General features: G+C 45.9%; 1 protein-coding gene across 3 annotated transcripts in view; it reads right to left on the reverse strand.

The window, feature by feature from the left end:
• Window positions 1-1,571: 1,571 nt before the first annotated feature.
• Window positions 1,572-20,208, reverse strand: part of HSF2BP (heat shock transcription factor 2 binding protein) — an 88,087-nt gene continuing 69,450 nt past the window's right edge. The window contains exons 9-10 of one of the 3 annotated variants that reach the window (XR_011465397.1): window positions 4,230-5,570; window positions 2,829-2,955 (exon numbers count right to left, since the gene is read on the reverse strand). Coding sequence is in view for 2 of the 3 variants with exons in the window: in XM_005907577.2 (XP_005907639.1) it covers window positions 2,747-2,955 (209 nt within the window). In the remaining variant the exon portion in view is untranslated. Of the gene's footprint in view, window positions 2,956-4,229; window positions 5,571-5,674; window positions 14,029-20,208 lie in introns of those variants that run through there. The other 2 variants (XM_005907577.2, XM_070376790.1) reach the window with 2 other exon arrangements.

The raw sequence follows: 20,208 nt of genomic DNA on the forward strand, positions 1-20,208 counted from the left end.
ACTGCGTAACATGCACTAGCACATTCGTTCTACATCTGGAGACAAGTTTGAATGTGCACGTTCTCAGAGCAGAGAGAGCTATGGGCCGTAAGGATAGGCCTTTCCTCCTCACCGAAGTCTGGACTTAAGAAGTATCCGGAGACTTTTCAGTGGGTCATGCACCGCACCTTCTGAGGCTGCCCTGTCCCCACAGAATGCTGCATCCTATCCCGTGTCATACACTGTCCCAGGGTCTAGGTCAGAGACCCTACGTTGGTTAGAGGCCCTTGGGAAGCTGTCTAAGCATCTACTTCTTGGAAGAAGAGCAAAACAGTGCAAACTTCAACTTCGGAACTTCTCAGAAAATCAGTACGCCTACAAAAGTACTGATCAGCCTTTCCACTTGTATTAATATCATGGCAGTACAGATACAGTGTAATGGCCACATTTACAACTTTCGTTAAAAACCCTCCTTGCTTGTGGTCTGACTACAGGCCTTGGCCGATTTCCTTCAAGTCCCAGACTTGTGATGCTATGTTTAATACTCTAATTAATTTTAAAGGCCTCTGGAACAAGTGAAAGACACGGGGCTGTAAGAGGATCTGGGATGAGACTAACTCAATATACCATTATGCTCCTCCGAATTCGTGCCACACACAGACACACTGACCTGTATCCTAACAGGACGGGCTCCTTTCTAACCTCTGAGAACACAGAGTAGACTGGATGGCAAGAGGCCTTCCAGGCTCACCGGCTGGGGGGTGGGGGAGAGATTGGAGAGGGAGTGAGGTCTGTCTGTGGGCCTGGCAGGTTTCACGCCTTTACACACTGACAGCACCAAGGAGAAGAAGTTCCTTGACGTAATAAATAGAAAAGGAATTATTTAAAGCTTAAATTTAAAAAACAGATACCATTCTACTGCTGTTGTTTCTGATTTTAAAATTCACAAGCAACCTCAGACACTGCCACATATATACTTCAGTTACTTTTTAAAATGGGTTTTCTTTATATTGCAAAGTAAAAAAAAAAATAAAGAAAAAAATAAAAATAAAATAAAATGAGTTTTCTTTAGATCTTCAGATGCAAAAAAAAAAAAAAAAAAATGAAGATTCCATGTTTTCCCCTTGACCTTCATAAGAAAAGTAGAAATATTAGAAAGGCTAGTCACTCCTTAAAATTGGCCTTAAGTACTTTTCCTGTGATATACATTCAAAATATGTATTTGACACGTTTCTTTCTGAAGGAGTTTTCGTAAGAACCCTTGCTATCTTTAGCACTTTAAAATTAGGAGGAAAAAAAAGTATCCTTCTTAATCACATTCATCTACTAATTAGCTAAACTACACGACAGTCACGGGCTTGGCCCAGTTCCATTTTTCTCTATATGCCACCGATCCCATTTTTGGCAGGAAAAAGACCCTGCATTTCTAGAGACAGCACAACTAATTACAACTAGTTTATCTCCCATTACCTTATCAAGCAAATAACCAAAATGAAAATGATACTATGCTAGAAAAAGAACAAAAACACAACGTCCTCAATTTTATTTGCCAGTCATCAGGGCCCACAGCACCACACAGCACAGATGGACCAATGTCTGCCTCCGTGAATTTTAAATTGCCTTTTACAACTTTTCTCTGCTTTTGATGAGCCAGGTTCCACAATATGTCAGCTTGTGAAATTCAAGCAACTGTGTATATATATAAGCTCCTTCATTCAGACTCAGCCATAAACTGCACAAAGCCTGTAAAATCTGCTTAAAAGGAAAATAAAGTTATTCCAAACTGCCACGCACACAGAACAGCATACACACGTGCTTGGGGCTGCCGCGGGACAGGACACTAGCCTGTGCTTTTGCAGATGCAGGGCTCCCAGAGCCCACGGGCCTGCAGCATCATCCTGATGGACACGCCACACGCTGCCGTGCTCTTAAGAGTGACAGAGGGGACTCTGCCCACATATCGCAGCACCCACGAGAAACAGACAGCACCCTCCTCTGTTCTCTGCCACAGGACCAGATGCAGTTGAGAAGGACACACACCTGTGCACATCATTTAAAGAACTTCAAGCAACTGTGTGAAGGCCTGTTCCATGATAATGTTATATGAAAAACTGGATCCCTGAGTTTATAGCCAAAGGGCCCAGAACAGTGCAAGGAGAGGTTTTCTCCAGCCACATATATGCATTGTAATATGCAACTTCCTAATACCAAGTTTATAATACTTCAGAAAACAATGGTTATAGCACATCAATGACTCTGCTGGCTTTATTTATTCAAAAACAAAAGAGGCAAAAAAATACAGAACTAAAATGTCCAATGTCATCTGAAATAATAGGTTCACCAAAAGGTTGAAAGATAAACTTGAACTGGGGGGATTAACTGTAATCATTAGAATGAATTGTTTTTCAAAAAATGTATCTTAGGAAAATGCTGACCAATGGGGTAGGTGGTTATTTAACCTCTCGCTTTCAGAGGGAGCCAAGAGGTTTCAGAGTCTCCTGGGCAGCAGGAGCCGCTCTAAGAAGGCCCTCTTCCGGCTGCAGCTGACATGGGCCTTTCTGGAAGGACAGATCCTTCCTCAGGCTCCCCTTCTGGCAAGGTTAACCAACCACCCACAAGAATTTTTACTTCCAAGAGGAAGTCCTGTAGATACATATCAATTCACACCCATCGCTAGTCATCACATCCGCATGTGTAACATGGCACACGGCTGGTGACTCTGGAGGACAAAGTGGGGACCCGGGGAGAAGATGGTGCGTGAGCACCCCTACACATCACGCTCCAGAGCACGCAGGTCCTCCAGGAGCTCCTGGGCCACAGTCTGCAGGTGGGGGTTTCGGCTCTTGGCCATAGCCAGGATGCGCTGCAGGGGCAAGGAGCTCCGGAACTCAGAGGCTGACCTGGAGAAGACTTCTGGCTCCAGCACCACAGACTGGACGAGGCGCAGCACGTGGAGACACACCTCTGCGTCGGGATCTGGGAAAGAGGCAATGGTCCAGTTAGAATAAAACCTTCCAAGGGGACCCTGGGCAGAAGCCACCCTCAGGGCCTCCTGGTCTTTGGGAACGATGGATTGGACAGTTTACTGAACTATGAACTGACCCAAAAAGGTGTCACTTCTTGACATAAAAGCTGAGCTCATGAAAGGCACATAAAAACAACATCTTCTACTTAGTAATGTTCTACCTTTGACTATTACTCACAAGCATGTAATTTTAAAATGCTGAACTAAAAATACGAGGGCTTTTCATGTAGTCTGCTGTAATCCTGTTCACTTATACGAGCACTTTCACTCCAAGTTCAGCAAACCCGAGAGACCACATACTGACGAGGCATCGCTCAGGCCACTGAGCTCCGCAAAGTCACGGCTGCAACACTCCAGCTGCCTTCTGTTTTCCACGGGAGGCTCCCTGGAGTTACAGAGCTGGCAGCCACGGACCACAGCAGGCACGCAGAAGCAGCTGGACCGAAACAAGAGCCCCAAGCAAGCTGTAACCCTGACCACCACGGATCCCCTTCTCCTCACCATGGCTCTCCAATGGGAACGTTAAACATGCCACAGACTCATTTCTTCATTAGACTGTGTAATAGGAACCAGACTCAAAATCTGTACCTCTTTCCTAGCACTACACTTTAAAAACCTTTAAGCTGTAAGTGGATTGAAGAGAGTAGACTAAACAAGCGTTCAGTGGGTACTGCCATGGAACACACACACACACACACACACACACACACACATCCCTGCCCCGAGCCCTTCTTTACTGAACAAAAGCACCGAGACACATTAAGACTGCTGTGCTGGGAGGCAGAAACCCCCCGGGGTCCAGACCATGAAATCCTTCTGTCTGAGGGGACGGGAAGGAAACTCTCTGGCACAGAAACAACCAAAGACACAATCAGAGCGGCTGCCACGGGAAGGAGGACAGGATCTCTGTGGAGGCGCCCACTCCGATGCAGGCACAAGAGGGAGCTCCCCCCACTCACCCCATGACCTGCAGTGGCCCAGCAGCCAAGGAGAGCAGTCTACAGCAGGGAGCAAAAGCACGGAAGGGGATCCCTCTGGGACACAGACCAAAGGGAAGGCCCTCAGCTGAGGGTGGAGACTGCTCTGGCCACTCAGTCCGCACCGTCAGCACAGGAAGGAGATGTTCTGAAAGCAGCAGTGCAGAGGTAACCACAGCAACAAACCCCAAGCCCAGCCCAGCCCCGACACCGCCACCCCAGCAGAATAGGACCTGTGAACACTTTACCTCATTCTCTCCTGCAGAGGCTGGCATGGAGGCCAAAGTCAGCCCATGTTTCCACACAGGCTGTGAGTTAAGGGTGGCTGTTACCTTTTTAAAGGGTTATTTTAAAAGAAAACAAACAGAAGAATAATACACAACAGAAACCACACGTGATTCTCAAAGTTCAAAATAGTTACCAGCTGGCTCATTACAGGAAAAGCCTGCTGACCTCCACTCTACTGCCCTATACACAAGGCACACCATTCAATCAGAAATTACAGTGACAAAGCAAGGGGATTAAAACTCCACTGAAGTAATAATCAACAGAACCAGACTCAGAGATAACCTAGATGTAGAAACAATTAGAAAAGGAATTTGAAATAAATATGATCAATAGATAGGAAAACACTGTTTTAGGGTTCTTGCAATATACTTGAAGCAGTACATTATTATTTAAAGATTTTAAATGCTTTAATTTAAAATCAACTCTGATTAATTAATACAATTAATAATAATTCAAGTCAATTTAGTTCACTCAGTCATGTTTGACTCTTTGGAACGCCATTGAGTCGGTGATGCCATCCAACCGTCTCATCCTCTGTCCTCCCCTTCTCCTCCTGCCCTCAGTCTTTTCTTTCCCAGCATCAGGGTCTTTTCCAATGAGTCAGTTCTTTTCCTCAGGTGGCCAAACTACTGGAACTTCAGCTTGAACATCAGTCCTTCCAATAAATATTCAAGACTGATTTCCTTTAGGATTGACTGGTTTGATCTCCTTGCAGTCCAAGAGACTCTCTCAAGAGCCTTCTCCAACATCACAGTTCAAAAGCAGCAATTTTGTGGCGTTCAGCCTTCTTTATGTTTCAACTCTCATATTCATACATGACTACTGGAAAAACCATAGCTTTGACTATACAGACCTTTGTCAGCAAAGTAATGTCTCTGCTTTTTAATATGCTGTCTAGCTTGGTCATAGCTTTTCGTCCAAGGAGTAAGCATCTTTTAATTTCATGGCCTCAGTCACTATCTGCAGTGGTTTTGGAGCCCAAGAAAAGAAAGTCTGTCACTGTTTCCATTGTTTCCCCATCTATTTGCCATGAAGTAGGATCATGAAATAGGATCAATGCCATGATCTTCATTTTTTGAATGTTGAGTTTTAAGCCAGGTTTTTCACTCTCCTCTTTCACTTCCATCAAGAGGATCTTTAGTTCCTCTTTGCTTTCTGCCATAAGGGTGGTGTCATCTACATATCTGAAGTTATTGATATTTCTCCCAGCAATCTTGATTCCAGCTTGTGCTTCATTGAGCCTGGCATTTCGCATGATGTAATCTCAATTAAAGATTGTATTATAAACCCTAGGGCAAATACTAAAAAAAAAAAACTTTTAAAATGTAAATGATAAGTGAACAGTGCAGATAGAATAGTAAATACTCAATGCAACAGCAGACAAAAAAGAGGGAAAAGAAACAACTACAAGCATTTCTGTATTTCTATATAAATTAGCTGAAAACTGTATAAATACATTGATTAAAAGACAGAAAATACACAGGATGAATTAGGAGATTGGGACTGACATATTTTGTTGTTGTTCAGTCGCTCAATCATCTCTGACTCTGTATAAAACCAATAACTAATGAGAACCTATAGCACAGGGAACTCTACTTAGTGCTCTGTGGTGACCTAAATGGAAAGGAAATCTAAAAAAGGTAGATATATGCAGATGAATAAATGATTTACTATGCTGCACAGCAGAAACTAAACATTGTAAAGCACCTATACTCCAATAAAAAATTTTTAAAAGATATAAAATGCATAAAACATCAAGACTCAATTATACATTGTCTACAAGGCACCTAAAATAAAGACACAGGTTAAAAATGAAAGAATATTAAAAAAACATGCCAGGCAAACACTAATTAAAAGAAATCTGCAAAGCCTGTATATCAGACAATGTAGACTTCAGAACAAAAAATATTACCATGTGCTTAGAAGGGTCATTGTATAATTATAAAGAGGTCAGTGGATCAAAAAGACACAGCAGACTTAATTAGATATGTACCTAACAACAGAGTTTCAAGAGAAACAAAGCAAAATATGATAGATGCTGTTGCTGTTATTCAGTTGCTAAGTTGTATCTGACTCTTTGCCACCCCATGAACCATTGCACGCCAGGCCTCTCTGTCCTTCACCATCTCCCTGAGTTTGCTCAAACTCATGTTCATTGAGTCAGTGATGCCATCAAACCATCTCATCTTCTGTTGTCCCCTTCTCCTCCTGCCCTCAGTCTTTCCCAGCATCAGGATATTTTCTAATAAGCCAGCTCTTCACATCAGGTGGCCAAAGTATTGGAGCTTCAGCATCAGTCCATCCAATGAATATTCAGGACTGATTTCCTTTAGGATTGACTGGTTTGATCTCCTTGCAGTCCAAGAGACTCTCAAGAGTCTTCTCCAGCACCATTGTTTGAAAGCATCAATTCTTTGGTGCTCAGCCTTCTTTATGGTCCAACTCTCACATCCATACATGACTACCGGAAAAACCATAGCTTTGACTATATGGACCTTTGCCGGCCAAGTGATATCTCTGCTTTTGAATACACTGTCCAGGTTTGTCATAGCTTTTCTTCCAAGCAGCAAGCGCCTTTTAATGTCATGGCTGCAATCACCATCTGCAGTGATTTTGGAGCCCAAGAAAATAAAGGGCTGTTCATTTTCACTGTTTCCCTATCTATTTGCCATGAACCAGACCACTTGATCTGCCTCTTGAGAAATTTGTATGCAGGTCAGGAAGCAACAGTTAGAACTGGACATGGAACAACAGACTGGTTCCAAATACGAAAAGGAGTACGTCAAGGCTGTATATTGTCACCCTGTTTATTTAACTTATATGCAGAGTACATCATGAGAAACGCTGGGCTGGAAGAAACACAAGCTGGAATCAAGATTGCCGGGAGAAATATCAATAACCTCAGATATGCAGTTGACACCACCCTTATGGCAGAAAGTGAAGAGGAACTAAAAAGCCTCTTGATGAAAGTGAAAGTGGAGAGTGAAAAAGCTGGCTTAAAGCTCAACATTCAGAAAACGAAGATCATGGCATCCGGTCCCACCACTTCATGGGAAATAGATGGGGAAACAGTGTCAGAGTTTACTTTTCTGGGCTTCAAAATCACTGCAGATGGTGACTGCAGCCATGAAATTAAAAGACGCTTACTCCTTGGAAGGAAAGTTATGACCAACCTAGATACCATATTCAAAAGCAGAGACATTACTTTGCCAACAAAGGTTCGTCTAGTCAAGGCTATGGTTTTTCCTGTGGTCATGTATGGATGTGAGAGTTGGACTGTGAAGAAGGCTGAGCGCCAAAGAATTGATGCTTTTGAACTGTGGTGTTGGAGAAGACTCTTGAGAGTCCCTTGGACTGCAAGAAGATCCAAACAGTCCATTCTGAAGGAGATCAGCCCTGGGATTTGTTTGGAAGAAATGATGCTAAAGCTGAAACTCCAGTACTTTGGCCACCTCATGTGAAGAGTTGGCGCGTTGGAAAGGCTCTGATGCTGGGAGGGATTGGGGGCAAGAGGAGAAGGGGACGACAGAGGATGAGATGGCTGGATGGCATCACTGACTTGATGGACATGAGTCTGAGTGAACTCCGGGAACTGGTGATGGACAGGGAGGCCTGGTGTGCTGTAGTTCATGGGGTTGCAAAGAGTCGGACATGATTGAGCGACTGATCTGATCTGATCTGATGGGATGGGATGAGATGCCATGATCTTTGCTTTTGAATGCTGAGTTTTAAGCTGGTTTTTTTCACTCTCATCTTCATCAAGAGGCTCTTCAGTTCCTCTTCCCTTTCTGCCATTAAAGTGGCATATTAGATATGATAGATAACTAATTATAAATTAATTCACAATAAGAGTTGGAAATTTAATACTTTTATTTCCATTACTGATTTTAAAAAAGGAAGAAAGAAAATCAGTGAAGATACAGAATCCCTGAACAACAATATCAACCAATTTGACCAAATACACATTCAAAAGAATTCAAAATATGTTCTGTGATCACAAAAAATTAAGTTAGAAATACAGAAATACATAATAAATAACAGAAAATATGTGAAAAAAAATCTCCAAATATTATTCAGAATTTTTTTCTAAATAATCTGTGGATCAAGAAGTCATAAGGAAAACTAGGAATTACTGTGATTGAAATGAAAATAAAACACATTATCATAATTTGTAGACAAGAGTTAAATCACTGTTTATCAGGGGAAATTATAGCACTGAATGCTTGTGTTGGACGAGAACAAAGGTCTCAAATTAATTTCCTTACCTTTCACCTTAAAAAAAAGGCGGGGGGGGACTTCCCTGGTGGTCCTGTGGTTAAGAATCTGCCTGCCAGCGCAGGGAACATAGACAGGTTCAGTCTCTGCTCTGGGAAGAATCCACACGCCACGGGACAACTAAGCCTGTGCATTGCGACTACTGAGCCCACAGGCTGCCAGCTAACAGAGCCCAAGCTCTAGAGCCCGTGCTGCCCAATGAGAGAAGCCACACAGTGAAGCCCATGAACCGCAGGACAGAGCAGCCCCTGCTCACTGCAGCTAGAGAAAGCCCACGTGCACCAACAAAGACCCAGAGCAGCCAAAAATAAATACATTTTTAAATAGAAAAGTAAAAAAATCAAACCAAAAACAAGCCAAGGGAAAGTAAAAATAAAGAACAGAAATCAAGACAAACGAGGACAAACAAAAAACTAGGGGAAAAAAAAATTAACCCCAAAGCTGACCCTGCTAAAAAGATACCTACAAAACTGAAAAAATTCTAGTCAGGCCAAACAAGGAAAGGAGGGGGAAGAAGAGACAGACACAGATTACAAGCGCTGGGAATGAAAGAGACTTCACTACAGAACCTACAGATACTAAAGAAATAATAAGGGAATATGGGCTTCCCTGGTGGCTCAGACAGTAAAGAATCTGCCTGCAATGCAGGAGACCCAGGTTCAACCCCTGGGTTGAGAAGATTCCCCTGGAGAAAAGAATGGCTATCCTCTCCAGTATTCCTGCTTGGAGAATTCCATAAGAGGAGCCTGGTGGGCTACCGTTCATGGGGTCGCAAAGAGTCGGACACGACTGAAGTGACTTAGGAGCAGCAGGAGCAAGAGGTCTGACCACAGAATCCTGTTAAATCACAAGAATGGTTAAAATACGACTTGATTGTTAATCACTCTCCATGACACTCTAATCTGCTGAATGAAACAAAACCAACAGAAGGAAACCGGTGCCTCCATCAGTGTGGCTGCAGGCAGCACGCGAGGGCGGGGGCCAGCAGCTGTCGGAGGGAACTGCCAGCTCTCCCTCCAGGGCAGGCCTGGCCGCACGGCCAGCCCAGGGCGTCTCCAGAGCATGCAGAGCAGGAGAGGGGCCGTTCTGCCGAGCTCCAGAGCTCTTACACCAGAGGCTGCTCTCCACCGAGCGGTCACCTGTGAGGGCCACCGCACCAGCAGACACGCCACCGCTGCTCAGCAGCATCCAGAACGCCTCCTGCAGCTGCCTTCAGAGCCAGTCCGGAAGCCATTCCCAAACACCAGGGTCACTGCCTGAGACACAGCAGGATGCTGACACCTGGCGTGTACCGAGTCGGGCCGCAGGCTTCCCTCCAAGCCCCTCAGCCAGGCCTTCTCCCCTCCCGGCCGGCAGGCTCTCTGACTGCTGCTCAGCTTACTCACAGTGTCTGGCTACTCGGTCTTCACAGGAGCTGGAGGACACCGCAATCTCCGGGTTCTCCTCCTCTTCGTCCTGCCTCATCATGGTCCCCCTCTCTCCCTGCTTCCCCCTCCTCCTTTTCCTCCTGCACTGAAAACGCTGGTGCGGCCCAGGCCCAGCCTCAGACCCTCTCACTCGCTGTATGGTGTCCATGGCTGCAGCCACACAGGCGTCCTCCACCATGACGGCTCACAGGGCGGCCTCCAGCCCCGGCCTCTGCGTGACTCAGCTCACAAATCCAACTGTGCCCTTCACGTCTCCCTTTGAACATGGAACAGGCCTCCCGAATTTAACATGAGAAGAATTACTGTTTCTCTCAAGTCCCCCCAACAGCACCACCAGGGACAAGATTGTTGTTTGGTCACTCGGTCATGTCTGACTCTTTGTGACCCCATGGACTGTTGAGTCCGACTATCTGTGACTCCATGGACTGTAGCCTATCAGGCTCCTCTGTCCATGGGATTTCCCAGGCAAGAATACTGGAATGGGTTGCCATTTCTTTCTCCAGGGAATCTTCCCAACCCAGGGATCAAACCCACATTTCCTGCATTGCAGGTGGCTTCTTTACCACTGAGCCACCAGGGAAGCCCAGGGACCAACTACTCAGCCTCAAACCTAAGCATCAACCTGGTTTCCCCTCCCTCATATTCCCATCCCTTCAAAATGGATCTTGAATCCAGTCATGCCAATCACCGTTACCACTCCTGCCATCCCCAGACTACCACAACCTTCTCACCCACACCCCACACCTGCCCCGTCCCCCTCGCAGCACCCAGATGGAGCCTGGAGACGGCCCTTCAGCCCAGGGCCACCCCTGCTCTGCCTGCACAGGCCACTCCAGCCCAACGGGTTCCCTGACCTCCTCTCCTGACACTCCCCCACGCCTCTCTACCACACTGGCTGCTTCACCTCCACGTCCTCACAGCTCAGGGCCACTGCACAGCCTTCCCGCACCACCCCTCATCACAGAGCTCTGATGGCTCTTCCTCCGCCTCACTCAGGTCTCCACTGCCCACAGAGAAGAACCACTTGGCCCCGGGAGCCCTCTCACCACCCAGTCTTTACTAGAAGATTTCCACCACTCTGCTGGTCATCAGGTCTCCCGAACTGAACGTAAGCTCCACGAGGGAAGAGCTTGGCCTGGTCACTTCTGAACCTCCAGTTCCCAGGACAGGACTGGCGCTCAGGGACACCTGTAAGACAGGCGCTGCTCGAGCGCTCCTGGCTGTAGCGCACCTGCCCATGGTGTCTGCCACCCTGGGGGCAGAGGAAGCCCCTCCCAACTCAGCAGTGAAGTCTGCAGAGGAGATGCCAAGCGCAGCAGTGTACTTTGTGGGAGACAAAATAAATACAGCCTCTAGTCTCTACTCTCTTACCTAGTTAGAGATTTTTTTTTCAGTAAAGTAGTTGCAGGCCATTAACAAGTAACAGATGAGAAAGTACAAACACAAGTCTGTTGGTAATATTCGTCATGACACCCTAAGGAAGGAATGATCAGTCTGGGGGGTGGGACATCTGGAAAGGTTCCCTAGAGAATGCTTTCAAGTTGGATTTTGAAGATCTGGGAACATAAAGCATCTAATCATTTATCCTATTTCTCATTTTTTCTTTCCAAAATCCAAAAACATGTTATAATGTCAACCTTTACCAATTACAGGATGTGAGGATCTTGGCTCCTTCCATCAGCTCATCTGTTTCTGGATTGCCCTCCAGCACAGACTCCTCACTGCCCTCTTTCCAAATCACTTCTCAACTTTCTCCATATTCTTAACACAATACTTCAGACAACAAATCACACACAGAGGGAAGTGGGAAAAGGTCACCTGGCCCAGCTAGGAACCTGCTCCTTTTCTAAAACACACTCGCACAGCAGATGGGTCAGCTCTGACACACACGCAGAGCCTGACTCACACCCAAATTAGTCCCACTTCAACACTCGTCAAAACACATTAAAATAAGCAGATGTCAGTAACCATAACAGAAGTATGGCCGGAAAACACAGAATTCTCAGAATGGTGTATCATCTCTTAAATGAAGGTAACACACAATTTTCACATCTCAAATTAAATGTAGGTTTAAACGATAATGACAGCATGGCCCAGGAGAGAACACACAGGCTCAGGAGGGGAGTGTGGAGTCAGAGGGCCAGGATGTGACCAAGACACAGAGTACCTTTCTAACTGTCCAGCCTTGGCCAGGAAGGACTTCTCACTCTCTCTGAGTCTTGGCCCCAGGACACACGCCCATCTCAGAGGGTTTGAGAGGCATGTGAGATAACACATATAATAAGCCCATGCTGGGTGGAGCAGGAGCCCCATAAGCGTGGCTGCTAGACTCTGACTGGCTGCCGTGCTGCCTCCAGCTGTGACGATTATACACAACTATGGCCTGTCAGGATTCAGGCCTCTTACCTAAAGGAGCTTCCAAGGGTTACCTTTTGGGTTATTTTTCTGGGAAGTTTAGCTTATGGATGGTCGATCTGAAGCAAGAGGGTTTGTGCCAGCAGCGGTGTCTGTTTCCGGAGATGATGCAGCATGGGGGGAAGCAGTGGCGGGGAAGAGAAGACGAGGCTGGGGGCTGGACGCACAGATGGCCTGCTCCCAAATGCTTCCTGAGGAGGAGCGCAGCCACACCACACACCAAGGGAAATACAAAGCTACCAAATTCACTCCTGCTGTCATTTTCTTTGTTGAAATTGTGCCCTCACACAAAGAAGAAAAAATACTAAAAGAGAAAAAAAAAAAGCAAAGGGCAGCAGTGACCCGTAGGATAACACCAAACTTGTTGTTAAGAGTCCTGGAAGGAGAGGGGTTGGAAGACATGAACACACTGTGAAGATACAACAGCCCCAAACATCCAAATGTGAGGTAAACCACAAACCTAGAGAGCTGCACCAAGGCTTGTCTTGTCTGATGCACCATGATGTCTGAACACCAGTGACAAAGAGAGACTCACAGAAGGGAAAAGAGGAAAAACCACGTGAGGCGGAGGAAAGGCCAAAAGGACAGCAGACTCCTGGTGAGAACACGTGAGGGCCAGAGGGCAGGGGCAATGTCTTTAAAGTAATGAAACTTGGAAGCCCACACCCAACAAAGTATCCTCTGAAAATCGTGGCAAATAAACACTTTGTAAGACAAACAGAAATGGAGAGAATTCTACCCCAGGCAAGCCTGCGCCCCAAGAAATGGCAGAAGTCCTTTAGGCAGGAGAATGCTACAGGTGGAAACCAGGATCCATACAAAGGAATGGGAGCACCAGCAGTGGGAATCACACACGCTTTTCTTCCTATCTTTTCAATCTCTTTACAAGGGAGTTGATTAAATCAAAAATAATAAAAATGTATTTCTAGGTTTTCAACACACATACAACAATTTTAAGAGAATGGAAGGGGGAAAAGAAGTATACTGTTAACACTACACGTGAGCAGTTGGAAGGTGGACTGTGATAAGTATATATCTTATGCACCAGAGTAACCACTATAAGAAATACTTTTTAAAAAGAAAAGTAGCTAATAAACCAGTAACGGAGATAAAATGGAATCAAACAAAACTACTAAATTCATCAAAAAAAAAGGGTGAAAACAAACAAAGAACAGATATGACAAGTAGAAAGCAAACAGCAAAATGACACTTAGTCCCAAAGAAATTAATAAATCAAATTATCTAAACATTACAATTAAAAAGCAGAGATTTTTCTAATTAATTAAAAAAATTCAAGGCCCAACTATAGGCTGTTTACAAGAAATCCACATTAAATATAAAGAAACAGGCAGGTAAAAGAATGGAAATACATTTTTTAAAACATTTTATATACATACAAGTGTATTTTATACATGTATGTTTTGCATATGTATTAAAATATACTAATACTAATCCCTGATGGCTCAGACAGTAAAGAACCCACCTGCAATGCAGGAGACCCAGGTTTGATCCCCGAGTTGGGAAGAGTCCCCAGAGAAGGGCATGGCAATCCACTCCAGTATTCCTGCTTGGAGAATTCCATAGACAGACCATGGGGTCTCTAAGAGTCGGATACGACTGAACGACTCTCCGTCAGTTAATACTAATCAAAAGAAAGATGCAGGGGCTGTAATAACCTCAAGTAAAGTAGCATTCAGAGGAAGGACTCTTACCAGGGATAAGGAAGGACATTTTGAAATAATTAAAAGAAAACTCTACCTATTAACAGGACATAACCATCACAAATGTTTACATACTGAATAAGAGAGCTTCAAAACACATGAAGTGAAAATGAACAGAACAGAAAGGAAAAATAAATCCACAGTGATGGTCAAAGATTTCAATATTCTTCTCTTGATAACTGATAGAAAAATTAAAAATCAGTATGGATATAGAAGACTAAACAACATATCAACCAACCTGAAAGTTGCTGCTGTTGTTACTAACGTTTATAGAACACACCACCCAAAAACAATAATATACGCAATCTTTTTCAAGTATGGTGGAACATTCACAAGACAGACCACACCTGGCACTAAAAGACGAGTCTCAATAAATAAAAAAGGACTGGGATCAGACATGTATGTTCTCTTACCACAGCAGAATTAAATTGCAAATCTATACCAGAAACACATATAAAAATCCCCAAATATTTGGAAATGTCAACTTAGCTTAGAACAGGCACCATACAGCACACACACTGAACAGTGTCATGTGGCGTCACAACCCCAGAGTCAGACACACCTGCCCTGCTACACCTCATCCTGCGCTCTGTCAGTCAGGCCGAACAGACTTCTGTGTATATTCAAAACTACAGGTGCCTTAGCATTCTCTTCACTGCAGATTACCCAGGGTCCTCAAGAGGCCACCAGACAGCACTACAGACCCCAGAAGGCCCAAGAGGTCCCACAGGCCACACCCCTTCCCTTCACTGCCTCTCCCTCCCATGGGCTCCCCGCTCCCACCCCGCCCCCACAGCTCCCGGGGTGCACCCTCCACCTCCACCCCAGTCCTCCCACACAGCTTCGTCCCACAGCTCTCCAGGTCTGCCTTCCCGAGGAGTCCAGGACATCTGGACGCTGGTCTAATGGCCTACTCAGAGTCTGAAAAGACCCCTGGCACAGCTCTCCTGCCCCCCCTAGGGCAGGTCTCCTGGCTACTGCCCAGCAGAGAAAGCACACGTCAGGGCTCAGCCCTCCCCACCTCACCTCCCGGGCCAGCAGCCCGCCTAGTAATCAGCAGGTGCTCAACAGCGTCTAGAGGATGGATGAGTGAATCTGCAAATGAGAGATTATGGGGGTGAATGTGCTCTCCAAGCAGGCACCTGCCACACGCCGCGTGGGGAAGCAAAGCAGGTTCTGACCGGGGTTCCCCTCCTTGCAAGCAGTGACTCCAGAAAAAAAACACTTTCTGGTGACACATTTGTGCCCAAGGTGACAGATGGAGCAAACACAACCCGCTCTACACATGGCTGTGAGAGTCAGTCCCATGTGCGGTGGGCTCGTGGCTCTGTAAACCGGCCACGTGGTGCACAGCCCAGAGGACATGGGTTCCGCAAGGACTGGTCTATAACGCTCCCCTCTCGAGTGAGGGAAATGAGGGAAACCCACACACTGAGAAGAGACAGACTAGGAACCTCAGCAAAAACATGAACAGAGAGCCAGGGACCTTGCAGTAACCTCCAGAGACCAGACCCAGGTCCCTCCTGTGCTGGACAAGAGCTGACGGAGCTCTGGTCAGGCTGCAGATGATGGCCGAACACCATGTGGGGCACAGACCGTGTGCCTGTAATGGCAGGCACCCTGGCAGACTGACGGGGGAAAAGGGGCTGGCCAGGTTCCAGCAAAGAGGCAGGGTAAGTAGAGTCTTCACACAGGACGTGGGACACACACAGGAGCCGAGTACCACTGAGGGACGGGTGACTCCAGGCTTCCTGGCTCGCCTGCCTCTACGCTCCACACATCCTTCCCCTGCTCTCATGCCCACGGTTTCAGGGCAGCTCTGAGGAGGGCAGCTGGGCTTGCGAGGTACTCAGCAATTAGGAAGAAGGTGCTCTGGACGCGGACAAAGGCATCCCACAATGGCCACCCTGAGGTCAAGTACTCCCCAAGCCCCTGCTCTATAAGCTGCTTGGGCCCAGCTGGTCTCTGAGCAGACTGCCTCTAGCCAGCCTGCCCTGGAAAACATCACAGTCACCTCACTGTGCCCCTTTAGCCGACGAATCTATGTAGCACTTTAATTCGATAAAAACCAGTCCACCGTCCTCTTATCTGGAGAAGGAAATGGCAACCCACTCCGGTGTTCTTGCCGGAGAATTCCATGGACAGAAGAGCTTAGTGGGCTCAGTCCATGGGGTCACAAAGAGTCAGATACGCCTGAGAGACTGACATACCCTCTTATCAGTCAGTCGGCTGCCCCATACCTCCCGACTCTTCCCAAGACACCAGCAAGTCGACAAGTTGGGTGTTTATCTTTGGAGCAACAGTTCTTATCATCTTTTTTAAAATTAAAGAAACCTTCTTCAAATTCTGATAGAAACTGTGAATTAATCCTCTCCAACACCCTCCCACACACACACAACCCCCCGACACACACACCCACACACACCCCCTACACGCTCACACCCCCCACACACATCCCACCATACACACACACACACCCACACCCCACACACACACACCCTTGAAGACCCCAGAGTGCGAGACTCTCCTCTGCCTCCAGGAGGAAAGCTCGCAATCTGCTGGATGGATCCTGGTTTCCCTGCTAGGAGACAAGAGGCCCCCTTGGGAAGGCCAGGAACGGGCCACACCAGAGCTGCCCAGACTCCCTTCTCTCAGGGAGCGGCTAAGGGGCTAGCCTCTTCCACAAGCCTCTTATCCTCATCCATCAGAAGGCAAACAAAATGAAAACCACAATCACAGAAAACTAACCAAACTGATCACTTGTTCCATAGCCTTGTCTAACTCAATGAAACTATGAGCCATGCTGTGCAAGGCCACCCAAGACAGACGGGTCGTGGTGGAAAGTTCTGAAAAATGTGGTCCACTGGAGAAGGGAATGGCAAACCACTTCAGCATTCTTGCCTTCAGAACCCCATGAACAGTATGAAAAGGCAAAAAGATATGACACTGAAAGATGAACTCCCCAGGTTGGGAGACTCCCAATATACTACTGGAGAAGAATGGAGAAATAACTCCAGAAAGAATGAAGCAGCTGAGCCAAAGCGGAAACACCCAGCTGGGGATGTGTCTGGTGGTGAAAGTAAAGTCCAATGCTGTAAAGAACAATATTGCATAGGAACCTGGAATGTTAGGTCCATGAATCAAGGTAAATCAGATGTGGTCAAGCGAGAGATGGCAAGAGTGAACATCAACATTTTAGCGATCAGTAAACTGTAAAATGAATGAAATTTTAGTTCACTAAAATGAATGGGAGAATTTAATTCAGATGACCGTTATATCTACTACTGTGGGCAAGAATCCCTTAGAAGAATGGAATAGTTCTCATAGTCAACCAAAGAGTACAAAATGCAGTACTTGGGTACAGCCTCAAAAATGACAGAATGATCTCTGTTCATTTCCAAGGAAAACCATTCAATATCATGGTAATCCAAGTCTATGCCCCAACCACTAATGCTGAAGAAGCTGAAGTTGAATGGTTCTATGAAAACCTATAAGACCTTCTAGAACTAACACCCCTCAAAAGATGTCCTTTTAATTATAGGAGACTGGAATGCAAAGCAGGAAGTCATGAGATACCTGGAATAACAGGCAAGTTTGCCCTTTGAGTACAAAATGAAGCAGGGCAAAGGCAAACGGAGTTTTGCCAAGAGAATGCACTGGTGATAGCAAACAACCTCTTCCAACAACACATGAGATGACTCTACACATGGACATCATCAGACGGTCAACACCAAAATCAGACTGATTATATTCTTGGCAGCCAAAGACGTAGACGCTCTATGCTATGCTATGCTAAGTCGCTTCAGTCGTGTCCGACTCTGTGTGACCCCATAGACGGCAGCCAACAGCCTTCCCTGTCCCTGGGATTCTCCAGGCAAGAACACTGGAGTGGGTTACCATTTCCTTCTCCGGTGCATGAAAGTGAAAAGTGAAAGCGAAGTCGCTCAGTCGTGTCCGACTCTTAGCGACCCCATGGACTGCAGCCTACTGGGCTCCTCCATCCATGGGATTTTCCAGGCAAGAGTACTGGAGTGGGGTGCCATTGCCTTCTCCGAGACGCTCTATACAGTCAGCAAAAACAAGACTGGAAGCTGACTATGGCTCAGATCATGAACTCCTTATTGCAAAATTCAGACTTAAATTGAAGAAAATACGGAAAACCACTAGGCTATTCAGGTGTGTGTGTGTGTGTGTGTGTGTGTGTGTGTTAGTCGCTCAGTTGTGTCCACCTCTTTGTGACCCCAGGGACTATAACCCGTCAGGCTCCTCTGTCCATGAAATTCTCCAGGCAAGAATACTAGAGTGGGTTGACATTTTCTTTTCCAGGGGACCTTCCCGACTCAGGGATCGAACCTGGGCTTCCCATACTGCAGACAAACTCTTTATAGTCTAAGCCACCAGGGAAGCCCATTCAGGTATGACCTAAATCAAATACCTTACAATTATACAGTGGAAGTGACAAATAGAGTCAAGGGATTAGATCTGATAGACAGACTGCCTAAAGCACTATGGATGGAAATTCATAACATTATACAGGACGCAGTGATCAAAAACATCCCCAAGTAAAAGAAATCCAAAGAGGCAAAATGCTTGTCTCAGGAGGGCTTACAAATAGCTGAGAAAAGAAGAGAGGCTAAAGGCAAAGGAGATAAGGAAAGATACACCCATCTGAATCTAGAGTTCCACAGAATAGCAAGGAGAGACAGGAAAGCCTTCCTAAGTGAACAGTGTAAAGAACTAGAGGAAAACAACAGAATGGGAAAGACTAGAGATCTTTTCAAGAAAATTAGAGACACCAAGGGAACATTTCATGCAGAGATGGGCATGATAAAAGACAGAAGCAGTATGGACCTAACAGAAGCAGAAGATATTAAGAAGAGGTGGCAAGAATACACAGAAGAACTATACAAAAAAGATCTTCATGACCCAGACTGGTCACCTATAGCCAGACATCCTGGAATGCGAAGTCAGGTGGGCCTTAGGAAGCATCACTATGAACAAAACTAGTGGAAGTGATGAAATTACAGTGCAGCTATTTCAAATCTTAAAAGATGATGCCGTTAACGTGCTGCACTCCATATACAAGAAAATTTGGAAAACTCAGCAGTGGCCACAGGACTGGAAAAGATCAGTTTTTATTCCAATCCCAAAGAAGGGCAATGCCAAAGAATGCTCAAACTGCTGCACAGCTGTACTCATTTCACATGCTAGCAAGGTAATGCTCAGAATCCTTCAAGCTAGGCTTCAGCAGTACGTGAACCAAGAACTTCCAGATGTACAAGTTGGATTTCGAAAAGGTAGAGGAACCAGTGGAGAAGGCAATGGCACCCTACTCCAGTACTCTTGCCTGGAAAATCCCATGGACAGAGGAGCCTGGTAGGCTGCAGTCCATGAAGTCGCTAAGAGTCGGACATGACTGAGCGACTTCACTTTCAAGCATTGGAGAAGGAAATGGCAACCCACTCCAGTGCTCTTGCCTGGAGAATCCCAGGGACAGGGGAGCCTGGTGGGCTGCTGTCTATGAGGTCACACAGAGTCAGACACGACTGAAGTGACTTAGCAGCAGCAGCAGCAGAGGAACCAGAGATCAAATTGCCAACATCTTTTGGATCATAGAAAAAGCAAGAGAATTCCAGAAAAACATCTACTTCTGCTTCATTGATTACACTGGAGCCTTTGATTGTATGGATCACAACAAACTGTGGAAAATTCTTCAAGAGATGGGAATACCAAACCACCTTACATGCCTCCTGAAAAATCGGTATGCAGATCAAGAAGCAACAGTCATAATCGGACATGGAACAACAGACTGGCTCCAAACTGGGAGAGGACTCTGTCAAGACTATATATTGTCACTCTGCTTATTTACCGTATATGCAGAGTACAACATGTGAGTACAAATGCAGAGTACAAATGCCAGGATGGATGAAGCACCAGCTGGAATCAAGACTGCCGGAAGAAATATCAATAACCTCGGATATGCAGATGAGGCCACCCTTATCGCAGAAAGCAAAGAGGAACTAAAGAGCCTCCTGATGAAGGTGAAAGAGGAGAGTGAAAAAGCTGGCTTAAAATTCAACATTCAAAAAACTAAGATTATG

This window comes from Bos mutus, chromosome 1 (genome assembly GCF_027580195.1).
Source record: "Bos mutus isolate GX-2022 chromosome 1, NWIPB_WYAK_1.1, whole genome shotgun sequence".
In the NCBI taxonomy this organism is placed as follows: Eukaryota; Metazoa; Chordata; class Mammalia; order Artiodactyla; family Bovidae; genus Bos; species Bos mutus.